Here is a 27,091-nt window from a genome sequence, read left to right as displayed (position 1 = left end):
ACTCTATAAAACATGATGCATGTAATAACTTTGGTGGGAGTTTTACTACTGGTATCACATGCTTTGCATTGTCCTGGGAAACCAATTAAGTAAACCAAATTTACATAACCAAGCCACTATTTTCTCCACATATCCAGACCAGGTTGGAAGAGAATTTCACACAAAGGGAAATCTGAAGAGAATTCCAGAGTTGGAAACAAAAATGAAATTCAGTGGAACCTTTCAGAGGGTTTTGTCACCTCCCTAAGCCAAACCAGTGTGAGATATAATGAAATAAGGAGTACAAATTTTACATTTTTAAAACTTTTTTTGAATCGTGGAATTTCTGTTGTTGAACCATGGTTTGTTCTTAAGGAAATGGTCTGTTCTACAAGCAAACTCATTGCTGATTCAGACTAGTGGCTGAGAAGATGCACAGTCCTAACAGTGACGGTGACACTTGTGGTGCCACTGCTGCAGGCCTGGAAACAGCAGAACCCCTGTAGAGAATCAGCTAGGGACGTGCAAATTGTTTCAAGGTCAAATCGATTTGACTCAAATCTGGTTGATTCGAGTGGTTTGACTTCGAAACGAATCTGCCCTGGTACCACAGGCCAAAATAGAATTTGAATTTAATATCCCCAGATTCGATTCAAATTGATTTGACATTCAAGGCGCAGAGCAGAGTATGCGCAGAGGCCATTTGAGGAGTTATCCCCTGCTAACCGAGCAAAGAGGCACCTTTTAAAAAGTTGTGATTCTCTTTATTTAGCGGGGGAGAGCAACTGGCCCTATCCATCTCCAGCACAGCATCCCTCCAGTGGCTGTTACTGGTGTCTGTCTTGTGTATCTTTTTTAGATTGTGACCCCTTTGGGGACAGGGAACCATTTTATATCTGTCTACCTACCTACCTACCTACCTACTAAACATCTTTGGGAAATTTTGTTGAGAAGTGGTTTATAAATATTCATTGTATTTGTATTTAGTTAGCTCGGCACAAGCCTTCACCCTGCACAGTATTTCAGATACCGGCATCAGGTAATTTTGCTGCCGGTTAAAGTGATATTTCCTAGCCCTCACTGCTCTCTCCTCTGAAGCTGCAGTCATCAGCTGCAACTGCAACAGTGACGGCACTGCTTCCAGGTCTTCAGGAATGTCACTGCAGTTCCTACCATCACCTTTAACATTGCTCATCACACCAGCCACTATGTTTATCATATGACAATTGCAATTCTTGCTGATGTCTATTCTTGCTCAGTTATCACAGATGGACAAGCTTATCATGAAACACCTGTCTAGGCAGACGTGCAGGAAGGAAGCAAAGGGAAGCAAACTGTTGAAAGGCCCCAACAAACGATTACTAGGGATATTCACGATTCAAAATCTATGATTCAATTCAAAGTTGAATCAAATTGCAGGAACACGCCCCCCCCCCGCCACACACACACACTGAATTGATTCATTGAAAAAAGCCAGCTTGGCCAGCTGCCTTGATGAATCAACCCCGAATCACCCATCATGATTGAAGCCCGTTTCCCCAGCAAAACAGGCCTCAAAATGGCATTTGAATTGCCCAAATCAATTTGGGTAAAATCAGAGGTGATTTTCCTCAGCCCTGATTGGGCCCTCTATTTTGAGGACGATTCAGTTCGAGGTCAAATCTGTGAATCACCCCTGATTCAACCCGAATCGATTTGACAGCAAATTGATTTACACCCCCCCTAACTATTATTGCTGTAATCTACAGCATTTGGGCTGCAGTGCTTAATCAATTGATTGGTTAGATTAATCAATGAAAAAGGGTTTAACAAAAAAAGGTGCCCTGATTACTCAGCCAGCAGATACTTTTTTAAACAATCAAAACTGCAGAGATTAGGTACCATCTTAAAAGAGGCATTGCCCCTTCTACAATGGCTATATTTCTTTTAAGAGAGTATAATTTAAATAGTTATATCTCTTCTAAGATAACACCTGCTATGGTGCACAAATGCACCACCTAAAAACAAATTTAATGGTTGACATCCAGATTAGCACTCCAGTGTGTTAAGTTCCAGACTAGGGGTGTGCTCAGGGTCTGATCTGGTTTAGCCATCAAGCCGGGCCGAGCTGGCTCGTGCGCCGGCTCAGGGGTAATACTTGTAAAAGAGAATCCGGCTAGTGGGGGGATTCCCTAGTAAAGGGACAAGTAAAGGGGGATTCTCTAGCTTAATGGCAGGGTGTGTGAAAAGGGAATCTTTACTGTTAGTTTCCCACCGGTGGTGGCAGTGGTGGCAACATTGGAGGTGGTGGTGGGGGCTCCTCAAATTCCCCTGCAGGCCTTCCAAATGACAGGCCAGGCAGGCTGAGGCCTGGTTCAGGACTCTGAGCACGTGTGGATGCCCAGACCAGGCTGCAGCTGGCCCAGCCTGTCACTTGAGAGGCCAGCAGAGGGGGACTGGAGGAGCACTCGCTTCAGTCTCCAGTGTAGCCAAAGCCACCTCTGCCATCCCTGCTGGCACAAAACTAATGGTAAAGATTGCCCCCCCCCCATTAGACATCCCCCCCAATGCTCTTTACAAGCATTGCCCACAAGCCGGTTCTTAGGACCAGGGGCAGTTCGGTTTGAACTCGGACCGCCCAAACCAGGCCAGCTCAATCTTGAGCCCAACTCAAAGTGAGCTGGCTTGCACATCCCTATTCCAGACTACCTCAGATTGCTGCCTGAGTGAGGAAAAGGGCAATTTTCATCAATCTTCCTTTCCCTCTGAAGCCCACTGTGCACCACAAAAATATTTACCTGAGAGTTGCACAACCCTCAGAACATATTTTTGTGATGCACAATGGGCTTCAGAGGGAAGAGGAGATGGATGAAAATCAGCCCTCACATGGTAGTCTGGATGTCAGCTCCTGTTGCATCTGTACTTTACTGGTGTGGATGTCAGTCCATGTCTTTTCGGTGTCTGATGAAGACTTTATTTGTCCAGCCCTTTCAGAGTATTATCTAGCTGGTTTTTAACATCACAGACCATTTTTAGCCTACTTTCCAGTAGGCTTATGAGATCACCCAGCTTTCTGTGCATGTTTCCATGTGTCCCCCCACTATCAACTTTGCAACACCTGCACCAATATGAACCAAATCGAGTACAGTTGTAGGGGCACCTCAACGGTGTAGTTTTTGATGATGTCATCCACCCCGATCCAAGATGACAGATGCGTAAACATTTGAGGTGCAAGTGGGCTAACTTGTGAACTGCTTAACCAAATTGGCTACAGCTATAGGGACATATAGGGACGCCCAAATGGCATAGTGTATGATGATGTCATTCAATTCAAGATGGTGGCCGTGTGAACATCTGAGGCACAAGCGGGCTAATCTGTGGACTGTCTAACCAATTTAAACCAAATTAGGTGCAATTGCAATGAGTGACACACAGGGACACCTCAATGGCACAGCCTGTGATGATGTCATCCACCCTGATTCAAGATGGCGGACATGTAAACTTTGGAGGCGCAAGTGGGCTAACATGTGAACCACTTAACCGATTTGAACCAAATTTGCTGCAGCTGTAGGGACACATAGGGACACCTCAATGGTGTAGTTTGTGATGATGTCATCCACCCCAATCCAAGATGGTGGATGCATGAACATTTGAGGCTCAAAAGATCTAACTCGTGGACCTCAGTTTCCTTTCCAGTGAAAGGAAAGTAGGTTGATTAGTTCTTACTAGAACAACTTGTTACTGATGTTGCTGGCCTTTGCTATATGAAATGCTTTTATCCTGCTGCTGTTTTATCTTGTACATTGTAATGTATTTATGTTTATGTGTACTACTTTGGAACTTTTTAAATGGCAGAGAGACTTACAGATATTCTCAATACATACAATTTCCTCTTTTTTTTCTTACAACTTCGCCTTTGTTCTTTCTTTCTAGAAATGGAATGTGAGTCAAACAAAGATTCGCATCATATCAACAATAATATTCATACTGTTTGGCTGCGTCCTATTTGTTGCTCTCCCTGCAGTCATATTTAAGCACATAGAAGGCTGGGATACATTAGATGCAATTTATTTTGTAGTTATCACCTTAACAACGATTGGATTTGGTGATTACGTTGCAGGTAAGATTTTTAACCATGGTCTGCTATTGGGTTGTTTTATTAGTAGAGGTGAATACACAATAATTTTACATTATTATGCAATCCTAAACACATTTATCAGGGAGTAAGTCCAATTGAATTCAGTGAGATTACTTCTGGGTATCATTACTGTGCATACTCAATGATTTATTGATGTAGTGGTTAGGGCATCAGACTAGGACTTGGGACACCCAGGTTCAATTCTGCATTCAACTATGAAACTCTAATTGGTGACCTTGGACTGGTCATTTTCTCTCAGCCTTACTTACTTTACATGATGGTTGAGGAAGAAATGTGGGGACTATGTACCTTGCATCTCTTGGAAGAAAGGAAGGATTAAAAATGTAATAAATTAATTAAGATTAAATCCAGAAAATGTCACCAGCGTGCCATATGAGTATTCAAAATCTCCTATTACTTCTGTTCGTGTTTAGTAGGGGAGGAATTCTCTAATTAACCTTCCCACCCTCTCGCACTAAATTACAGGCACAGGCATTGCTTTAGAGTTGGGGGAGAGGGGAAGTATATTCAATCCACTCCTTCGCCTATCAGCGGGAGCAAAGGTCTGAGCTCCTCTCCGGGAGTCCACCAGATCAACAAACCCCATCCCTGCTGATCCTCTCATCTTTGGTAGCCCCGCCTTAAATAAAGCCCTACATTTAGGACACACACACCCCGCTCCAGCCTGCTCTTTCTTCCCTGGCCAGGCAAGTGGATTGGCCACTCAATCCCTGGCCTCTCAAGGGGCCTTTTTCTCCAACTCCACCCCCTTCAGTAGCATTTTCACACAAGGCTGCAGCTGATATCATCGCTATTCCATCTCCACCATTCTGCTGCCTCTTGGGCTGTTGCTCAGCAGCTGTTGCCCGCCTCTCTGAGCCCTTCCTGGCTTCTGAAAGGTAATTACTGGGGTTGTCCTGGCAACTGGCAAGAGCCCCTGGTGGCGCAGTGGTAAAACTGCCGCCCTGTAACCAGAAGGTTAGAAGTTCAATCCTGACCAGGGGCTCAAGGTTGACTCAGCCTTCCATCCTTCCGAGGTCGGTAAAATGAGTACCCAGAATGTTGGGGGGCAATATGCTAAAATCATTGTAAACCGCTTAGAGAGCTCCGGCTATAGAGCGGTATATAAATGTAAGTGCTATTGCTATTGCTAACTGGAGCCCTCCGCTTCTCTCAGCACACTGCCGTTTGACTGGGTAAACAACCCTGTCTCATGGAGGAGGGTAGGAAATCCCAACAAGAATGAATACCCAATCAAATTGCTATGTTTTGGGAAAATATAATGCCCATCATACTGAGTAAGATGATATACTATTCCCATGTGTGCATGGAAAAGAAGGATGCTTTTCAGCAATCCCCCCTTCCCTCTGCAGCTTTCTGTGCCTTCTGAAAATATGTCCTTGAGGGTTGCAGGATTCTCAGAGATATATTTTTGGGAAGCAGTCTCAAAGAGTCAGAGGGGACAGCCAAACATTTGCTCCTTTCTTCTTTGCAAAAACGTTTCCTGCATTCAATACATTGCATGCTCATATGTTGGGCATTACTTCTGACACCGTAGAATTGTTCATGTATCTCTGTCTAATATTCAAGTAAATATTATGCCCTGGTTTTCCAGGGTTTTTAACTGTTTGAATGTTTAATTGGTTTTATTCTGTTTTTATAGTTTTTATTTTAATTGTTAACTGGTTTTAATAGTTTTCATTCTGTTGTAAACTGCCCTGAGCCATTTTTGGAAGGGGAGTATATCAAACAAACAAACAAACAAACAATAAATAAATAAGGAGCACAGATTTATGTCACACATTATGGCTTTAAAGTATATTGTCTATTTTATGAGTACACCACCGTGTTTGAAACAGTTACCTATACATAGCAAAGAGCCAGTTTCCATCCATGTTGCACGTGATGAAATAATGTGTGTAGGTGCTTCAAACAAGAGTCGTGTTCCTACTATAGGTATTCTAGGCCCAACCTTCCTACTTACATACTTCTCCTAATGTTGATGTATACTCACCAGATGGTGGCAAATTCCCTCACTCTCATAGTGGCAAATTCCCTCACTACTGTAGATCTGCTTTTGTGTTACCAGCACACTTTGCTGGGGATCATAGATCTGTTAACTGCTTTTCAAAGTTCAAGGGAGAGGATGATTCTTCTTTGTGCTTTCTGTGCAGAAAGCTACAGTTTTGTGTTTTCATATGCAGGTCCACACTTTAGTATAAAGATTTATGTGTTGTCACATGAAATTGGCCCCAGCAATGTCATTTCCTAAGACTGACTCATGGATATGGAAGCTGATCCCTTAATTTGTTCCTTTAAAAATAACTTTGGCATTGTTGGTCCCATGTTACCAAGTACACTCATCCTGATACACAAGTGTGAACAATTGTATACCAATACATATCATAAGTAGGAGGCCTAAATTATTTCCCACAAAGCACCTCTTGGTACTCTATTAAAGCTAGTTTCAAATCAAATCAAATCAAATCATCTTTATTACAGTCATAGACCAACATAAAGTACAAGGCAAGAGATGAATTTCAGGCTGTAAAAGGCATGAAAGGCACTAAAGGCATAACAGGCATAACTGATGATCTATACTATTCTGGAAGTTATGAAAATATAAAATTGTAAAAACTGTAAAAATTAATAATTATAAAACTGATGACATATTCCCCATGAGCTTTTCTAGTGCCAGCAGTGTGAAGGACTATTCCAGGTATTTGAAGCATGCAACCTGTTCAATCCTGTGTCCTTCTATATGTAGGGGAAGAATGGCAGTTTAGTCCCCAAATAGCAAAACAAAACCAGTTTGGTGAGAAAGCTGCAAAGCAAGAGGTCTGGAGACAATTCTTTAGTACTGAATAAGGGTTTATTTAAAGAAAAGGTTACAAACAAATGTGGAAAAGCCTACAGTTTAATTTCAGCTGTAGCTCATGGCTGAAGAGAGAGACAAGAACAAACAGCCATCTCTGGAGAGACAAAATGGAGACTAACTCTGGAAGAACAAAGAGAGGAGGAGTCCAGCACTTCTATCCATGCCCCTAAACCCCCCTCCCAGTGGTCACTATGAGACATTGCAGCTGAGAGCTGATGCTGCCAGGGTCCTAGCTCCAACACTATACACCAAGAGTGTGTCTTGGGCCTTTTAGCAAAGGCCATGGTTTTGGTTTTATGGTAGTTGATTTCCAGCAGATCTTCCTTGCAGTACTGTGCTAGGGCCCTCGAGGCTCTTCGGAGGCTATGGGGGTCCTTGAGAGAATCGCTGCATCATCTGCATATAGCAGGGTAGAGATGTGTCTCCCAGCAAGCTTGCGGAGTGCATGTTGGAAATCTGTGTTGGGTTGTGTGTGTGTGGGTGTTGGGTTGTTGACCTGGCACACCATGGTGTTAATGTAGAAGTTGAATAAAAATGGAGTCAGAATGCAACCTTGCTTGATGCCCTTCTGGGTTGGGATGGCACCTGACAGATGGCCTTGGGGCTTGCACCTTACTGTCAGTGATGTGTCTGCATGTAGGATGCATATTAACTATAGCAGGCACCAGTCAATTGAGGAGGCTTCCAGCTTCTCCCACAGTTTGACTTGGGAGATGTAGTTGAATGCTGCTTTGAGATCTATAAAGGCTGCATAGAGGGAGCTTGTGTTGCAGAAGAGCATGTTTCAATGAGGTGCTGAAGAACTAAGCACTGGTTGATCATAGATCAACCTCCTCTGAAGCCAACCTGTACCTCGGCAAGGAGATTTTTCTGATTCAGTCCCTGAGTTTCCAATGCAGATTCTCATGTAGAGCTTACTGATTGTGTTGAGCAAGCTGATGGGCCTGTAGTTGGTGAGGATTAAAACTAGTGTGCTGCTTCGAAGACAGATCATCAGTATTTTTATCTTGTTTTTATGCGTTTAGTGATTCCAGATTCATGCCTTCGTTTTATTTATAGTAGGATCCTTGTGTGCAAAGGCCCACATAGATGTAATTGAAACAATGGCTGACATCCAGACTAAGGATGTACTCGTGTATCTGAAGAGTTTCAAACTGCTCATGGTGTGTAATTTCCACAACCTCAGCTCCCCCCGGAAGCACTCTGTGCCACTCAAAAACATGAGAGTTGTATGATGTATTTTCGGGTGGCACAGAGTACTTCCATGGGAAGGGGAGGTTGTTGAAATCCCCCCACCCATGAAAGCACTAGTGTAACATTAGTCTTCTTCAGAAGCAGTGGTGCTACATCAATGCTTCTCTTGTAGCACTGATGCATCCAGTTAGTCTGGATGTCAGCCACTGAGTATACTGGTAATTCCTCTCGGTATAATTTTTTGCACACTTTCCTCTTCATGGACCACTTGATCTAACCATTGTTAGATCTAACTACATTGTTCAATCTAACCACAGCACCCAGTCTCATTAAACTTTTTGCTATAATCAGCAGAAGGGTTATAATTCTGCAGAATATCCTGACGTGTGGCTGTGACAGATTTTGCTGCCACTAAGTGTACCATGATATGCAGTATGTATGTGGGTGTCTAATGAGAAGAAACAATCTAGCTGGGGAGGAGGACTCAAAGTAATAACTAGAACACAGTAATTCAGATTGCTAGGTGCCAGAATAAAATGCTTAGGAACCAAAAATAAATATTTAGGCTCCATCCTTTGCAAAAAAGGAAAAAAGTATATAGATTCCAGTATCAGTATCTATGCACAAGATACTACGTTGCATGGGTGTGGCATCCATTGGACAAGGGGGGACAAATGTCCCCCAGCCCAGAGTGTCAGGGTGTCCACAAGGGGTTTACAAGGCTGCCGCCAGGCACTGCTAGGGTAGATGGCTCTTCCCCCCTGGCTTCACCCCGTGCTTCCTTGTCCCAACCCCTTGCTCCACCCCCTGGCCTGGCTGCCATACAGGAGTCGCCGGAGGAGGGGCTTCCTGGCCCTAATCCACCACCGCCCCTGGACAGAGGGCGGTGGCCACAGCGGCCCCATGCCTAGCCCTAATCCATGCCATCAAGCCAGCGCTGCTGTGGCCACCCTCCCGAAAGACTCACCGAACAGTGCAAGAGATGGGGAGGGGAAGATTTGGAGGGATAAGATTGCCCCACCCTCTTGTGTGTGGCATCAGATGCAGGAGGCATGGTCTGGGGCAATGGAGATCCCCTGCCTAACTTTGTCCCCCGGCCACCAGGAACCTTGCTACACCCATGCTCGGCTGGTTGGGATTTCTCAGCCCTGATTTATAAGAGAGAGAGAGAGCACGTGCGCATGGCACTAAATCCCAGTGCAAGCCACTAGTTCTCACCTTCTGTGTCATTCAAACTCACCAAAGTTGGATTGCCAAGCAGTACTTCCCTCCACCACCCAACATCTGTGAACAAGATTTGAAGCTGGGTGGCAGAAGGAAGCGTTCATTGGCAACCCAATATTGCTGGGTTTGGACAATATCAATATGGAAGGTGGTGATCTAGTGTCTTGCACTACAAGCATGTGCTCATTGGGAACCAGCAGTTGGTGCAAGCAGACATGCCGCTGTGTAGTCTGAACCCGCCCAGGGGGTGTGGGGGAGATGATTCAGATGGCTTTTCAAAGAAGAATAGCTAAAAGTCACTCTAATTTAATTAAACCTATTTAATGTTCAGCCCATTTCAAATCATCACTAGAGCCCCATAACTCAAGGAAGCACACACACTGCAGTAGAAAGCAAAACAACCTTCCAAACAATTCTTCAGCTTAAGGCTGAAACACTTCTGCTTGTAGAGCAAACCTATGAAAATTTCAGCTGTGTTATAAAGCTTGTCATCAGTATGGAGATAGCATCTAAACTGGTAAGGCTATTTCATACACGTCTTGTTTCTTGTATGGGAATGTGCTGTAGATGGAATGTTTCATGGCAAAATCAACTCTTGCACATGACAATGTATACACTTGTTGACATCCAGACTGGCCATTTAAGCCTCAGGGACATATTTTCATGATGCGCAGTCATCTTCAGAGCAAAGGGGAGACATTCAGAAACCATTCCTTCCCCTACTCACATGACAGCATAGCGGTATTCTGGAACTCAGCACTGCTGCACCCATGCAATGCTAGTCCAGATGCCAGCACCTGTTTCCTACACAGGGATTATTTCAGTGTAGGAATAGGCTCTGACTCAGATTGCTGCACTGATTCATACAAGACTGCAGTAGTCCAGTGGAATTTTGGATTCTTTTCTTTGAACAGCTGAGTCCCATGTTGTAATACAAACACTTTTGATAAAACCTAGCAGTTTGCCAGACTTCATGAGGATCTGCTGTTTGAGGGAAAGCAAGTCTAAAAATTTCTGATGGTGATGAGTCATGCAGTAGGCTGAATGGGACTGCCTCCAGTTCAAGTATTGGCATTTCAAGAATTGAGTTGGTGCTGTCTGGCATTTGTCTGGCCAAAATTGCAGGACCAACATTATTGTGGTCATGAATTATTCTCTTTCCTCTTGTAGATGCTAATGCCCTTCCTACATTCTCTGTGTTGGCTTTAATTGATAGCTCACAAACAGAAAAAAATGAAGTCATTAATAATAATAATAATAATAATAATAATAAAGTCACCAGTCAGATTTCTTCCAACATTAAAAACATTTTATCTACTATTAAAAAATGTGCTTTGCAAAAATTAAATGCCTGGAAGAATTGAGTAGGAGACTTGAAGAATCCTTACTGAGATAAAAGTGTCAGAAGAATTTACACATAGAAAGAGACATGAAATAGTAATAGAGAGGCTTGTACCTATATTAGAAGTACTACTAATATTTTTTTAAATAACAGTGGAGTGGGAAGAGAAGGAATAAGGATGGATTTGACAAAAGGTTTTTCACTTGTATACATATATTTCATTCACAGATTTTTAAAGGAATGTTTTTATTTCTGCTCTACTCATTTTATTGTTGACAGATGTCACACAATATACAGTTTATAATGGAAAATGTTCCCACTTATTTAAAGTATTTGTGCTCTACAGCTTCAGTTCAGCAAGGTGCTGTATATATTTGCTGTATATATTTTCTTTCAGCAACTCCTGCCATCAGATGGCAATCTGCCCTTTAATCTTGCAGAATATAAACATAGTTTTGGATGTGTGGTTGACAAGGATTAATGCTGGAAGAAAAATAGTTAGATAAGCTACAGTGCATGCCCTGGTATGGCATGTACCCAATGCTGAATTGCAGCCCAATGATAAAACTTTTTTGAGGTCAAATATGTAGAAAACACATCTGCAGTTATGTATATGACTATCTGTAGATGATGCTCAGTCCAGAAACCCATATGTACTACAATGAGCACATAGGTCTCTTGTGTGTGATGAATGTCTCATTCATTTCATTAGAGGGAGCCTGTTTTATGTGAATGAAAACATGTTTGTGCAAATTGGTTCTCTCCACTTAAGTGAATGGAAAAACTTGTTCAAGGTGTTGATCTATTTGCATACATGGAATAGGAACATAGTTGGTTCATCTACACTGTATTGTCTACACTGACTGGCAGGCAAGAGTCTCTCCCAGCACTACCTGGAGTTGCCAGGGATTGAAACTTCTGCACGCAAGCATGTTCTTCCACTGAGCTATCGCCCCATTCCCTAAGTGCAATATGTAGTCACCCATCCAAATGCAAACCAAAGTGGACCTTGCTTAGCAAAGGGGACAATTCATAGGAAACAATTCATACAAGATCAGCTCTCGTCCCTGAATATCTGTGCGTACTTTGCCTAGGACAGTTCTAGAGAGAGAAGCTGGGAGATAATATAATTCATTCACAGAAGTTAACAAGCAATCCATACATATATTTGGAGGACTGTTATATTTGAACATCTGTGTAGCCATCACAAAACAGAGTTTGCAGTTCAGTCAGCAAAACATGTTTTTTACTACCTGTTTTGAAAATTATTGTCCCAGTCCAGTCATCTGGCATTTGTTCTGTTTCCACAGTGACCTTCAGTGATGAATAAGTGGCCTTCTGATGACTTAAAATGTCCATAGTTGTAGTAGACATCCAAATTAATAGGCCACATCACTGAGGAAGAAGCTACTTTTTGAAGGTTTAAAACCTTACTGTCACAATTATCACTTGACAAATGGGATGAAAGCAGCAGCCTGAAAACCAGCTTGCAGCCTTTCTTGAAGAATTAGGATACAGTAGGTGTAAATTCTCTTCTACTGGTTTGAAAGGAAGCCATTGCCTTTAACATTTTCAAAAAAATAGATTGCTCTGTGAAGGTAAAAAGTTAGAGAGCTTTTTATACAGGTTCTTCAATTTTCAGCACAAAGATTGAGGCCACTGCTAAATATAGCAACAAAGCTTCTTTTTTTTTTTAACATGAGAGTAATCTAAGAGCAGACTAAAAACCACGCAGAAAGAGGAAAACACAGAAAGGACAAAATAGTATAGCCCATTGCTTTTGGAGGCTTATTATCTTGATATGGCAACAAGCAGACAAAATGTGGCGCAGCTGGGTTGAGATGGAGAAGACCAAAATTCATATCCTTGCTAAGCTGTGAAGCCCAGTTGGTGGCTTTTCGCAAGTTGTTAAGATTGTTCACACAATCTTAATACTTGGAGCCGGGAGGGCTTGTGGGGAGGCAGGGTCCTACCTGCCTCCTCACACACGATCTCCTTACCTCTCAGGGCTCTGCCACTCACTTCTTGCAGCACATGATCAGAAGCCACAGTGAGAGGAAGAGCTGCGGGGGGAAGTCCTCTGGTGTCCCACAATGCACTGTGCCGGGTGCCTTGAGAGATTCCCCCTCAGCTGGGCACTCTTGCTGCCCAGCTGTGTGTCTGCGCAGGGTGCCTGCAGCCCAAGCACACACACTACTTGGGAACCCAGGGAGAAGGGTGCGCTCATGCCCTTCTAGCTGGGTAAAAGCCTGGGGCGGGGGGAGAGTCAGGCTCTCCTGCAAGGCAGTGCCGGGATTGGCGCAATGCTGGTGCTTCACATGAGCAGCCCTACCCTGGAAAGACTGCATGAACAGCCTTATTATCTACTTCATTGGGCAATTGCAAGGAATAAATGTTAAAGCACTTGATCCTATGAAAAGTGACATTGATGATTAATAAAAACCAGTGTTATCGATCAAGTTATAGAGCTTAAGGGGATGAACAGATGGGTTGCAGCCCTCATGAGAAATGAATGGGAGGACATTGAAGAAGGACTAAAGCAGGGTGGAGAAGAATGCATGTTGTCATAATAGGTTAGGATCACTTGAAGTCAAAAATGTAGTTTTTATCTACAGGTCAATCAAAATTAATGGGGGCATATGAAGATACTGGCTCCAGTCCCAAAGTGGAGCCACAGCTCACCAGACCACTGGAAATACACCACCCCTTTTGTTCCTTCATCAGTGGGAAGCTATTTCTTCCTTTCTTAAACACTTCTGTCTCTGATTAATTGCTGGTTATGCCAACCAGAGGCAAAGATTTGTTACTTGATTGCTTGTGTGCCTACTTGGCTTGAAACATACATGACTAGGATTTTGCTAAGAATGACTCCAGACACCTTAATTCAGGCTTGGCTCCTGGAATTCCATGCCCTCTGACTCCAGAACAATAAGTGAAATTACAGAGCCTAGAGTCCCGACATTCCTAAGGTATTTGCAAGTGGCCATGTGGGTGTTCCCTGGAAGTTAGCAGTGTGACAGAGGTGCTATTTTTTTTTAATCTCAGAGGGTTTTTAGACCTGGATTTGGTTTAGAACAAAGCAGTAAGGACGGCTGAATGCTACTGATTGTAATGTGGGGCAATCACCCCAAGCTTTGGAATCACATTGTCATGACATTGTTAAGATTGTTTCCATAGCACTAGTAACCAGTCCTTTTAACAGAGGGCAGGATTTTTTATGGGAATGTGTTTTATTCATCTTTCACAAACTTACTACAAATTGCCCTCTTTAAAGTTCCTTTGCACTGCTTATGTTCTGGTGTTGATGGTAGCTCTGCCAGCTGGCTGCAGACCACAGCAGTCACCCAAGAATGTTAAGAGGAAGACTTAAACAATTTCACTAATGTACTGGAGTCAATGGAATTGCTTAGTCTGTAATTGAAAGCAGTGTTAAATACTCATGGCAGGTTTAGCCTTGCATAACCTCAAAGATCCTGGAACATGAAGTGCTTTAGTCATTGCAATCAGCTTGGTCTACCACTAGGTGACATTGCTTAACTTAGAGAATGCGGAAGTGTGCACAAATAGGCATCAATTACAAGTGCAAAACATGGGATGTATCTTTTTAGTGTGTTTATAATAATCAGGGCTTGATATATAGGTTGACCTTGGGTACTTTAGCACCCAGAGTCAACTGGTGTCCACCATTTTCTCAGTACTGGACCTTTATGAAATCCGAATGAGGCCTCCTTTCTCCCTCTCCTCCAGCCCTTCTGGTGGCCTTGCGTTGCCTTTCCCAACCCTTCAATAAGTCCTTGCCCTCAGAATCCAGTGCCTGCTGGTACTCACCCATATATACTCCACTTTCATCCTTCTGAGCTCACCATCACTACCTCCCATCACTGCTTGAAGCCTATTATCTAGCCCTGCATTCCTATCCTACCTTATTCAGTCAGCCCTTGAATCCTCTCTTTCCTTTCTGCTACCCTTGCGGAACTCACTCTACCTGTGATTAAGCAAAAGTGCCGCCTCCTAGAGTTTCAAAGTGGTAAAACACATTCAGTTCCAGGCTATTGCGGTAATGCATCAGACAGTATATAACCCCACTTGAGAAAAGCAGATGAGTAGTGAACTTGAAGACAGTGCAGTAAAATGGCCCCAGAGTGGCAGCTGTTTCACTTTCAGGTAGAATTAGACGTCTGCTTTTTCGAAATGGGCAACTTCATCCTGGCTCATGCTAGCTACTTCTCCCCAAACTGGGAAATAGCTCAACATCTTTCCAATAGAAAACTGAATTCCCCCAACGCCTCCCTCCCACTTCCTCCTGCTGTAGCCCTTGAGAAAACAAAAGGCCCCAATGATCCTTGGGAAATCTAGCCAGGCAACCTAGACAGAAGGATGAAACAGACCACCCTCCTTCTTTCTGTCCACAGCTGGAGTCCTGGCATCACTAATATTGCAGCTTTCGCTGGCCCAGATGGTCAATGGGTTTTAAAGGCATGTGAGTTTAGGGAGTGGGGAAGTGGCTGTTTTGAAGATTAGGGCACCGAAGGGAGTAAACTAGGAATTCTTCTCTGGCTCAGTTTTTAATCCAATATGGAGAAGAATCCAGAGTTCATAGTGCTCTCCTGATCTTTAAGGAGAACATTACAAACCCTGAAGCACGGGTCTGAACCTGGATATAGTGAGTTTTGCTGGCATTTCTACTGCTCATAATGTGCTAAGTTTCAAAATAAACATTACTGTTATCCTAGCATACTATACTTTTGAAATATGCTCTATAGAACAGGAAGAGCTTTGACCTAAGCCACATACATAGCTTATTCTAAGCTATTAAGACTGCAATCCTATATTCACCTATGCGGAAGTAAATCCTGTCAAACTCAGTGAGATGTATTTCTGGGTAAATATGCTTAGGATTGTGCGGTAAATTATTTTAAAGATTGCTCTCTACAGATTGCTAAAGATTGTTGTGACAAAGGATAAAACTAATTACTTCTATCAGGTCTGCACAGCATTGGCCCTCCAGCTGTTGTTGACCTACAATTCCCACCATCCCCAACCACAGTGGCCAATAGTCAGAGATGATTGGATTGTAGTCCAGCAACAGCAGGAGGGCCAAAGTTTAGCAGCCCAGACTTAAATCAAGATATTTGTGGGGTATGTTTGAGTAATCTGGCTAGACTCATGTCTACATCAAGGTGAAAGTACATATAAGCTGGCATCCTTTTAGATAGAGGGGTATGTTTGAGTAATCTGGCTAGACTCATGTCTGCATCAAGGTGAAAGTACATATAAGCTGGCATCCTTTTAGATAGAGGAGTTAATTTATTAATGATATGATCCATTGGTTTCAGGGCTATGTGGCAGTGGATTAACGTGTAGGAACAACATCTTACATGAAATCAATTAAAATCCCCTTAATAAACTGAAAAGGCAAATTTGATCAATTGGGCAATTTTTAAAACAAAAAGCTAATTATTTTAATATAAGTATTTGTAAAAACTGTAGATGGCAGCCACCATCTTAGAAGAGGCCTTCCCTCTCTTGTCTCACACATGATTGAATGCTTCTTCTAAAATGGTGCCATACCACCAAATAAAATATGCCATTTTCTTCAGAATTATTTTGTTCATCAGTTGCAAATTTAAGTAGATTAAATCAATTAGTTGATAAATCAATTAAAACTCATTTGATTAATTGGCTAATTATTATGATTAAGTGATACTCTATTAGGAACCTGAATCTGAATATAGAAGAGTATGATTACTAGAAGAATTCCTCATAGTTCACTTAAACTTGCAAGTGTACCTACCATTGGACCCACAAAGAGAAACACCTGCTTCCCAGGATGCAGAAATGCTGCCTAAATAATCGGTGTCCAGTTTGCATAGCTCACCTATGATTGTGTGATGTGCTTTACAAAAGGAGGAAAGAAACTCTGGGCACAATCTAGGAAAAGTTAAGCACTTTGAGGTGTCATTGAGTTCAATGGGAAAGAAAGATTTAAGATAATGCCTAATGTTCTCATCATAATTCATGGGACTTATACCTTTTTAGCTTTACCTGAATTGTGCCCTTTCTTGTTTACCTTTGATGTTCTTTCTTACATTCGTTGACTTGGGGAAAAGTTGCTGTTCTGCAGCTTCATTCCAATTCAGCAGAAAAGGAACAGTCAATTTTTTTTCATGAACAGTAATGAAATGGCGCCATTGGGGAATGACTTGATTATCAAGCCAGAGGTTTCCGGTTCGAATCCCTGCTGAAACACCTATATCGGGCAGCAGTGATATAGGAAGATGCTGAAAGGCATCATCTCAAACTGCATGGGAGGAGGCAATGGTAAACTCCTCCTCTATTCTGCCAAAGACAACCACAGGGCTCTGTGGTCACCAAGAGTCGAAACCGACTCGACAGCACACTTTAGCTTTAATGAAATGTAAATGATGAAGCATGACACAGATAAAGAAAAATCTATATTTCTGGCAACTTGGCTTAATTTTTTTTAAAAAACAACCCTTTATTTTTCAGGGGGATCAGATATTGAATATTTTGATTTCTACAAACCAGTGGTTTGGTTCTGGATCCTGGTGGGCCTTGCTTATTTTGCTGCTGTCCTGAGCATGATTGGAGACTGGCTAAGAGTTATATCCAAAAAGACCAAGGAAGAGGTAAGGAAGTTGAAAGGAGAGTTGGGATTAGCACTCACACCTTTTGCTAAAAACTATTTGTCCAAGTCATTCACAAGCAGAATTGTTGTTTAAGCACGTTCATTTTAAGACATTTGTTATCAGTCAATGCTGTAAAAGAATACTTCACGGCAAAGCATACTTTTTAAATAACTGCTTAATGCACGACAATGCTATCACTGTTAGTATAGTAACAAGTTGCTTTAGATGAACCAGAATAACTATTTATATTATGTTAACATTGCACACAGATTCATGTTGGATTCTAGCAGTTCTAGAGGAGTTTTGATTTTCACTTAATAGGGTTATTGATCTTGGGGTGTCTTTTGGTCTTACCCAAAGTTCATAATCACACCTGTCATATAAAATTGAAAGTGATAGTAGCTCTCCCTTTATTAAATTCTCCCTTTGGAGTTTCATTCCAAAGTAACAGCAGGAGAGAGGGCATGCCCTCAACTCCTGCCTGTAGACTTCCAGTGGGATCTGGTGAGCCACTGTGTGAAACAGGATATTGGACTAGATGGGCCTTGGGCCTGATCCAGCAGGCTGTTCTTATGTTCTTATTCATAAAACAGACATTCCTCTGCAGCAATGCAAACAGCAAGGGATTTTGGCCTTTTGGGGAGTCAGTCACTGGGAAAATAATAGCTACTTTTAAAAAAAAGTACTTAACAATATAATCAGGATCTGATGTACATGTGAAAATTTGTAAAAGATTTTCTCATTTCAGAACATGGACACACACACACAATTTTTCTGTTCCTTTAACCAGGGTGTTCTTTACCACAGAACTAAATAAAGTAATATCAGCAGATGGAGCTACAGGCATAACTCTTCAATTACTATTACTGCTTTTAGTTATCTCAGCTTTGAATGAAGCCACTTTAATTTTTTTATATGATAATTAATAGCATAAACAGCAGCTAGAGAAATACAGAAGAAAAATAGGAAGAAGCACAATAAGGTTCCTTGAAGTATGGTAGAGAGCTGGTATTGCAGTAATGATGAGCATGAACTGTCTGCTTTGCTAAGCAAGGTTCATCTTGGCATTTGGATGGGCAACTACATGGGGGCACTGTCTGCTGTAAGATATTTTCAGTGGTGGAGCATCTGCTCGCCTGCAGAAAGCCCCAGCTTCAATCCCTGACATCTCCAGGTAGGGCTGGGAGAGACTCCTGCCTAAAACATTGGAAAGCCACTGCCAGTCAGAGCAGACAATACTGAACTAGGTAGACCAATGGCCTGACTTGGTATAAGCCCATGTGCTGCTCCTATGTACTTTGCAAAGGGGTGTAGTAATTGTTCCTTGGGACTCCCACCAAACTCAGTTTTGTTTTGTTTTTTAGTTTCACAACCCTGAGAGTAAGGAGATTTATCCCCCTGCACCACAAGCAGAAAAAATGTTGTCCAACCTTCAAACTATACCTGGCTCAAACTTGCTTCTTTATTGTGGTATCTCACCAGTGAATATGTGGCATTTGGAAGTTGCTTACAATCCAGAAACATCAACAGATGATCAAGATATATCATCTTAGCCTTAAAACGTTAGAAAGGATGTGTAAAATAAAATAAAAATAAATGTCTAAATTCTGCCAGTACTAATATTAACGATGAATCAATTCTCATTGTATGTGAGGTGTTGCCTTAAAATTCAATGTGACTTACAGAAAGGAGCTATTTTACAGAGACAATTTATAGGCATGTGGCACAATCTTCTCAGTGCTCTGGTCTGGAAATAGTTCGGATTGAGTTTAGCAAAAGCCGTTAATAGAGAGACAAGTAATCTAACTGTAGTTTGAAAAAGAGCTATGTAAATCTAAAAGGGAAGTAGCCTGTCAACCACTGAGAGGTTTTACCAACCATTAAGATATCTATAGACCATGGGGCCATTCTCACGACCAACAAAAATCGGGCTAGCAGAGGCTAGCACGATTTTTGTTGGTCGTCAGAACCACCGGGCTCGCAGCCGAGCCCGGTGGTTCTGGAGTGGCTAACCCTCTCGAGAACCCCTGGCAAAAAGCAGGTTTGTGGAGCGAGCGCTCCTGCAAACCTGCTTTTTGCGATCGTGAGTAGCCGTGGCGTGCCTTCACGGCGCACCTACTCATGAGTAGACCCCCGGCCGGGAGGCTTAAAAGCAGCTTCCCGGCTCGGGGGTCTCCCCAGTATGCCCTGCACACTCGCGCAGGGCATACTGGGGCTTGCGAGGGCCATGTGTCCCCCGCTCCCCCCACCCCCCGCCGGCTCCGTCTCAGAGCCGGCCATCGTGTGGATGGCTGATCCAGCCGCCCAGGGCTCCCTGCCCACTCGTGAGTGGGGAGAGTGGCCTTAGCCCGCTCTTCCCGCTCACCAGACAAAACCGGGTCTCACTGATCGTGAGACCAATGTCATGATTAGCAAAAATAGTGATTTTTGTAGTTTATTTATTTATTTAGATATATATCCTGCTTTTCAACAAAAAGGTTTACAGAGCCATTGATAGCTCTGTATAGAACATGTATGGCAGAGAAAAGGAAGCAACAAGGTCCCCTATTCAAAGGGGCTCACAATCTAAAAACAAAAATGTCATGGCCCACATTTATAGGCCATTAATATATCTTGAGAAGTATCTTCAGCTAGTCTCATTCTGATGCATGCATATTCCTTTGCTGACAGATGTATTGGTTTCACCGGATGTGGTTTTTAACATAATATGCATCTATTGGTGACAGTGGCTATAAATTATTTTAATTAAAATGTCATTGGGTTTTAACAAACAGCTTGTTTTCTTGGGAGTGGGACAAGGAAATACTTTTGTGATTTATGGACTATATGAACAGCTTTTGCTCTAAAAACAGGGGAACATGTATTCATTAAATGTCCCCAGCTCAGATCAGTTTCTCTCTAAACTTAGACTTATTTGCATTTTCCAAACAAAATGCAAGAAATCATGTTTTGGAAGAGACACTGGCTTCTGTTATTGTGTACGTGCTTTCCATGTCCAGTAGTATTAACTGGTCAAGACGTTCTGGTATGAGTATACTTCAGTGTTTCATATTCATTTATTCCTAGTAAAACCTGCATCCAGTTAATAATAGCAGATTGATCTGAGGTGATTTTTTTTTTGGTAGGTAGTTTATAATAACTGAAGAGCTTAGGAAAAATTGCTGTTAATCTGGGATCTGATCAGACATATGCTTCCAGGCTGCTAAATTCTGTTAGTCACCGCCCCCCTCCCCCCCCCCCCCGCTGCAATAATGGGACAAATCTTCCTACACCTGTTCTAGAGTACCGTTGTTCTCTTCATATACACAGGGCTGCAGTAAATGATTGGGAGTTGCTTAAGAGGTTAGATGTTGTCAGTCAAAGGCCTACATGGGAAATGGTACAGTCCATTCTTAGTGGACTGTACCATTTGGATGGTATTAACTCTCAGTAAAGAAGAAAATATGAGGTGAGCAAGCCACCTAATGGTGCAGCAGAGAAATGACTTCACTAGCAAGCCAGAGGTTGCCGGTTCGAATCCCCGCTGTTATGGTTCCCATATTATGGGGGACACCTATATCGGGCAGCAGTGATATAGGAAGGTGCTGAAAGGCATCATCTCAACTGTGCAGGAGATGGCAATGGTAAACCCCTCCTCCTGTATTCTACCAAAGAAAATTACAGGGCTCTGTGGTCACCAGGAGTCGACATCAACTCGATGGCACACTTTACCTTTACTTGTTAAAGGTAAATATATCTCTCTTTCATTTTCTTAAATGCAAGTGATTGTGTCCAATATTATTTTCTTTCAGGAAAGAATATACATAGCATAGCCGTATTTGGCAAAGCAACACAGCAGAATCTTGCTCCAGCAATATCTTGCACTGTTGTTGTTTTTATAGCTGCTGCCTAGGTAGGATAAATTAGCCCTGCCCCTTTCCTAGGAAATGCTCTACTTCTCAATCAGAGGCTTTGCCTGATTTCTTAAGCAAGGCTGGTGGGGTGGCGGGATTTGCTGAGACTAGTTCCTCAGGGGATAGAGACAGGAGGACTAAGTGTCCATGGTGGGGGTGCTGGCTTGGATTCTCCTGGTTCTGCTCATGTAGGAGGTCCCAGTGGCACAGGTCTTCTGGGGTCTGAATTTTAGGTTGTTCCCACCATGTCTCATCCCTTGAACTTTCCACCTTGTCCTCCACCTTGCTGTGTCCTTGGATCATGATGTGGGTCCTGGATTCAGAGTCATAAGACACTATTAATTTGACATGAATTATGGCTGAAGCAGAAGTTAAGCTTGCCATGGAGAGCTGCTGAAAATGGGTTCCCATGGTGAGTGCTCTTCATCCCTGTAATAGGAACATAGGAAGCTGCCATATACTGAGTAAGACCATTGGTCTATCTAGCTCAGTATTGTCTTCACAGGCTTCTCCAAGGTTGCAGGCAGGAATCTCTCTCAGCCCTATCTTGGAGAAGCCAGGGAGGGAACTTTGAAACCTTCTGCTCTTCCCAGACCGTTTCCACCCCCACCCCACCCCCAAGGGGAACATCCTACAGTGCTCACACATCAGGTCTCCCATTCATATGCACCAGTGTGAACCCTGCTTAGCTAAGGGGACAACTCATGCTTGCTACCACAAGACCAGCTCTCCTCTCCCCTAATCATAATCAAGGATAACGAACATATACAGTATATGTATAACCGCCCTGAGCCATTTTGGAAGGGTGGTATACAAATCAAATAATAGATAGATAGATAGATAGATAGATAGATAGATAGATAGATAGATAGATAACTGTAAAAAGAAAAATACATATATGTATAAATATGTAAAAAGAAAAAACCCTATAAAAACCCTAACCCATATATTATGTGAATTGCACCAGTCAATATACGAGTAACCATGTCCCAACTTTGTTTTCCTGGCAGTAGTGCAAACAGGTTCAAATTCGAATTCAGTTTGAATTTGAACCGGTTCAGTTTGAACTCGAACCAAACAGGGTTCAATTTGGCAAGTTCGAACCAAACGAATTGGCAATGCCAGTCCAAGTTTGAACCCAACAGAGCCTGGTTCTGTTTGAACTGCTTTGAACCAGTTCAAACTGGTTCAAGCCTCCAGAAATGAGTTGGGCGGTAGGCACTCATGGGTGCCAACTACCACCCAAACCCCAAGGCAATCAGACACTCCTATGATTTTTAATGATTTTTTTTAAATTTTTCTCATAGGGTATAATGGGGACTCAAACTGGCCCATTATTCCCTATGCAGAGTACCTAGGGCCACAAACCAAGGGTGGGTGGTGGGCACCCAGGGGTTATGGTTAGGGGTGCCTACCAGGGATGCCTACCACTCACCGAACCCCAAAGCAATTGGACACTCCTGTGATTATTAATAATTTTCTTAAGATGTTTTCAATTTTTGCTTTTCTCCCATAGGGAATAATGGGGATTTGAGGATACCGCATTCCCCCCATTTGGGGGGGTGGGTGCCAGGGCACCCCAAAGTGGGTTTTGATGCAACTCCCCGCAGGCATCCCCAAATTTGTAGGGTTTATTGTTCTTTTAAAATAATTTTTAAAAGATTTTTTTCCTTTCATTGCAATGCATAGGAGTCTCTCCGCATTCATATAAGTAGCACAGTGACAGTGACCTTAATTGCTGTGAACTCTGAACTCAGAGTACACAGCAATTAAGGTCACACACAGCTCTACTTATCAATGGAGAGAGACTCCTATTCATAAGAGAGACTTCTATTCATTGCATTGTAAGGATAAATTCTTTAAAAATATATATTTTTTAAAAAAATAATAAACCCTACAAACTCGGGGCTGCCGGGGGGCGGGGGGGGCGGTTGAGGCTATACCTGCCATGCCTCCAGACCCACTTTGGAGTGCCCTTGAACCTCCCAAAGGTGGGGAATGGGGCATCCTCAAATCCCCATTCAAACCAAACAGCCAAGCCGGTTTTGTGCACATCCCTACTTGGCAACGTCTGTCAAGGACATGGATACTCTCTGAGGCAATTCTCACTATTGCCATTGTGTGCAGATGGGTGGGGGTGGGGAAGGCAGTGTAAACCTTCCCTTCCCCACAGACGAGTGATCTTAAGGGGGTGGGAGCGTGTTCCATGCTCCCACGTGCTCAGCCCTGCTCTGTGCAGCTCTGTGAAACATGGAGCAGGGTGGAGGGATCCAAGGTTGGAACCTGTTGTTCCAGCCTCCAGGCATCCCACAATGCAATGTGCAACATACGCATTGCATTGGGAGATTCCCCTGTCAGATGGGCACTCTATGCGCCTGTCTCTGTGTCTCGAGGAGCCCGAGAAGACACACAATACCCGTCAGACATGTTAGGGGTGCAAGTGCACCCTCAGCTAACAGCCGGGTTTTGTTAGAGGGTTAGTCGGGTGGGGAGCAGAGGGATCCACGAGGATCCCACCACTTCTCACAACCAGTAAGTTAGGCTGAGAGAAAAGTGAGTGACTCAGAGTCACCCATTGAGTTTCATGGCTGAACAGGGATTTGAACTCGGGTCTCCCCGGTCCTAGTCCAACACTCTAACCATTAAACCACACTGGCTTTTACCATGTGTTGTTTCCTTGGCAAGTTTTATGTGTGCTCTGGCTCTTAAAAAAGAACTGAAGCACACCTTAAGTGTTTCAATTAATCTTCTGCTGCATACCCAATGCACTATTACTTGACAGGAATTGTAGCACAAAACAATATTGAACCTAGTTTTCTCAAGCAACTGAAATGAATGTTCTGTTCATTATCTTTCTTAATTCTGTAGCCTAAACAGATGTATTCATTGTTACTTCAGAAATAAAAAACACATTAAGGGTATTCACACAACCCGCAGGGTCCGAATGCTTGCCTCCTTTTCCTTTACACTGTGTCCCGGCCTCTGGGTATCCTACCATGCACCTTGTAACAATCACAAGGTGATACCCTCATGAGATGGGCACTCTAGGGCTGCAAGCAGCCTGAGCTCGTACACAATCCCAGCAGCCAGGTTAAGGGTGTGCTTGTGCCCTTAACCTCAGCCAAAGGCCAGGCTTAGAAGTTGAGTTTGGCTGGGTACTCCACACGAGCAGCCTAGCCTCATAAGAACAGCCTTATGGTCAACTGTGGATGTTCCTTTAAAGAAAGCAAGATACCCTTTCATAAGATATGTAAGATACCCTTACATACATAGGGCAGCCCAGCCTGGGTTTGGCTGCTTGTGTGCACCACCAGGATCGAGCCCTATGCTAGCGCTGCCCTCATAGCCCGACTTTTAACCCAGCACCGGGGTCATGTGTATGCTTGGGCTGGGTGCAGAGTTGGGTGCATAGAGAGTTGGGCGCCTAGAGCGTCCGACTCAAGGGGGAATCCCTAAATGCACCACGCTGCTTGTGCAGTGCATTTAGGGATTCCTGGAGGCCGACACTCATTTTCCTGGCCTCCACTGATCCGTGCTGCTGGACGCAACACGTATCATGGGGTGCTCAGTGGCACACTGAAGATAACAGAGACCATCATCTGGAGAGGAAGGTAAGGTTCCAAACTGCCTCCCCTTCCCTACCTTCCCACTGGTGTGTTCATGTGAATACCCTTCATAACTTTCATTGTGGGCTTTCCCCTCCCATTTTTATTCTGATCAAATGTCACCAAAGAACCACTGCACATTTCTGCTCCTAATTAAATCAGTTTCTTATTGATATGGCTATACCCATATGGCATCCTTTTAATCCAAGGTACAAGTACTCACAATAAAAAGAAGCTGTACTCACAATCGATTTTAGATCTTTGGCAGAAGGTACAGAGTGAATTATATCAATGTTTATGTTGACCAGAAATGTTGTTGCATTGCACTCACATGCTCCAAGACATTTTAAAGAAGGAAGTTACATGGAAATGTTTTGTTGAAAAATGGCATTTTCTTTTCTTGTGTTTTCTTTTCACAAATAGTACACATTACGAGCTCTCCTCAGTACATTTTTCATGTGCCCTGGCCACTATTTGTGTGTGTGTGTGTGTGTGTGTGTGCACGTGTGTGTGTGTGTGTGTGTGTGTGTGTGTGTGTGTGGACAATTTTGCATTTGGAAGTAGGGGTGTGCATTTTGGAATTTTCTTGTTTCGATTTGTATCCAAATCAAAACACCCCTGTTTTGTTTTGTACCCAAATTTTCTGAATCCGAATCAGCCCTGTTTTGTTTTGTAGCCTAATTTTCCAAATCCGAATCGATTTGGATTTTTAAAAAGGGTCCCAGGGCAAAAAGAGTGGGTGGTGGTGGTAGTGTCCAATGGGTGGAAGCTACCACCCACATTTCAAAGGGCTGATTTTTAGGCAAAGGGCTGATTTTTTTTGGTGATTTTTTTTAAAGTTTACACATCTTTAAGAATTTTCACGTAGGGAATAATGGGGATTCCAGCAAATGTATCGCTTCAAATCAAGGGGAAAGGGATGACCCAAAGCAGAGTGTGGTGGGTGGTAGTGCCCAATGGGGGCAAAGAAACTTCCAGAATTTTTTCAAAGGAATTGGGCAAAGGGCTGATCTTTTGTGGTTTGTTGAAGTTTACGTGTCTTTAAGATTTCTCCCATAGGGAATAATGGAGGTTTCAGCAGCCCCATAATTCCACTTGGGTGGCACTGGGGTTGCCCAGAGTGAGGGGTTGTGTAGTGCACATAGGGTGCCAACTACCCCCATACCCACAAGCCTGTGGGGTGCTGGGTTTTGTTGTTTCTGAGGTGTTCACTCTGGTAGCATATGAGATTTTCAGTGAAAAACAAGAATCCACTCTCATATGCTACCAGAGAATCTACACTCAGAACACCACAGAAACAGCAGAACCCAGCATCCCATGGGTTAGCAACCCTTCCCCTGGCCAATGTGGGGTCAGTAAAGAGTGGGAAGAAGCAAAAGAGCCTATGGGGAACAAGGAGGGAATTGTCAGCAGGTCAGCCCATGATTTAGGTCACTGATCAGAAGGCTGGAAGGGTGGGAAATTCAAAGAGCTGTCAAACACAAAATGGAGACTGACTCAGAGATCACCACAAAATGGAGGTCCGAAACCACAAAACGTTTTGTAGCCGAAACAGGGATGTTTTGTTTTGTATACAAAACTTTTGGATCTGGAAAATGGGTGTTTTGTTTTGTCTACAAAACACCCAAAACAGGCTGTTTTGGGTACAAAACATTTTGTATCCGAAACGTTTCGCACATCCCTATTTGGAAGTTACATCTGATAGTGATTCTCGTTGGGAAGGTTGAGGAAGCCCACTCATTATCCTCTGGTGCAGTCAAACATTCCTGGTACCAACGGCTGGGTATCCAATGCCCAAATAGCTAGCAGTCATCATTCTTCTCTTTTGGGTTTTAGCTTGAGGTGGCTAGAAGCAAAAGGTGGTTGGATGGGTGTGGGGAAAGAAGAAGACGAGAATATGACAGAGAGAACCTCTTGGTGATGATTACTAGATGCTTCATGTTTGAGAACTTTGGGAAATGCTGATCTAACAATTTAAATGCATTGTGTTGGTATCGGCCATTTGATATAAAAGAGGATGAGGTCATGCACATGACCTCCGGCTGCTGCTCGGGAGGGCTGTGGGGAAGGCAGGATCGTGCCTGCCTTCCGCAGCAGATGATCGGCAGCCATCTTTGTCTCCGCTGCACCGCACACATGCATGCACGGCGGCATGGTGAAAGCCAGTGCTGGGAGCAGGAGGACATACCCCTCCCACATTCAACAGCAA

The 27,091-nt window shown here is 43.2% G+C and overlaps 1 protein-coding gene across 10 annotated transcripts in view; it reads left to right on the top strand.

Annotated features, from left to right (window-relative positions):
• The window catches only part of KCNK2 (potassium two pore domain channel subfamily K member 2), a 235,032-nt gene that overhangs the window by 182,028 nt on the left and 25,913 nt on the right, over nucleotides 1-27,091 (top strand). For all 10 annotated transcript variants that reach the window (XM_053309264.1, XM_053309275.1, XM_053309285.1 and 7 more), the window contains 2 exons: nucleotides 3,892-4,078; nucleotides 17,245-17,384. In XM_053309264.1, coding sequence (XP_053165239.1) covers nucleotides 3,892-4,078; nucleotides 17,245-17,384 — 327 coding nt within the window. The remainder of the gene's footprint in view (nucleotides 1-3,891; nucleotides 4,079-17,244; nucleotides 17,385-27,091) is intronic.

This window comes from Hemicordylus capensis, chromosome 1 (genome assembly GCF_027244095.1).
Source record: "Hemicordylus capensis ecotype Gifberg chromosome 1, rHemCap1.1.pri, whole genome shotgun sequence".
Lineage (NCBI taxonomy): Eukaryota > Metazoa > Chordata > Lepidosauria > Squamata > Cordylidae > Hemicordylus > Hemicordylus capensis.
Note: the sequence above shows the minus strand (reverse complement) of the source record. Positions and strands in the feature narration are given on the sequence as shown.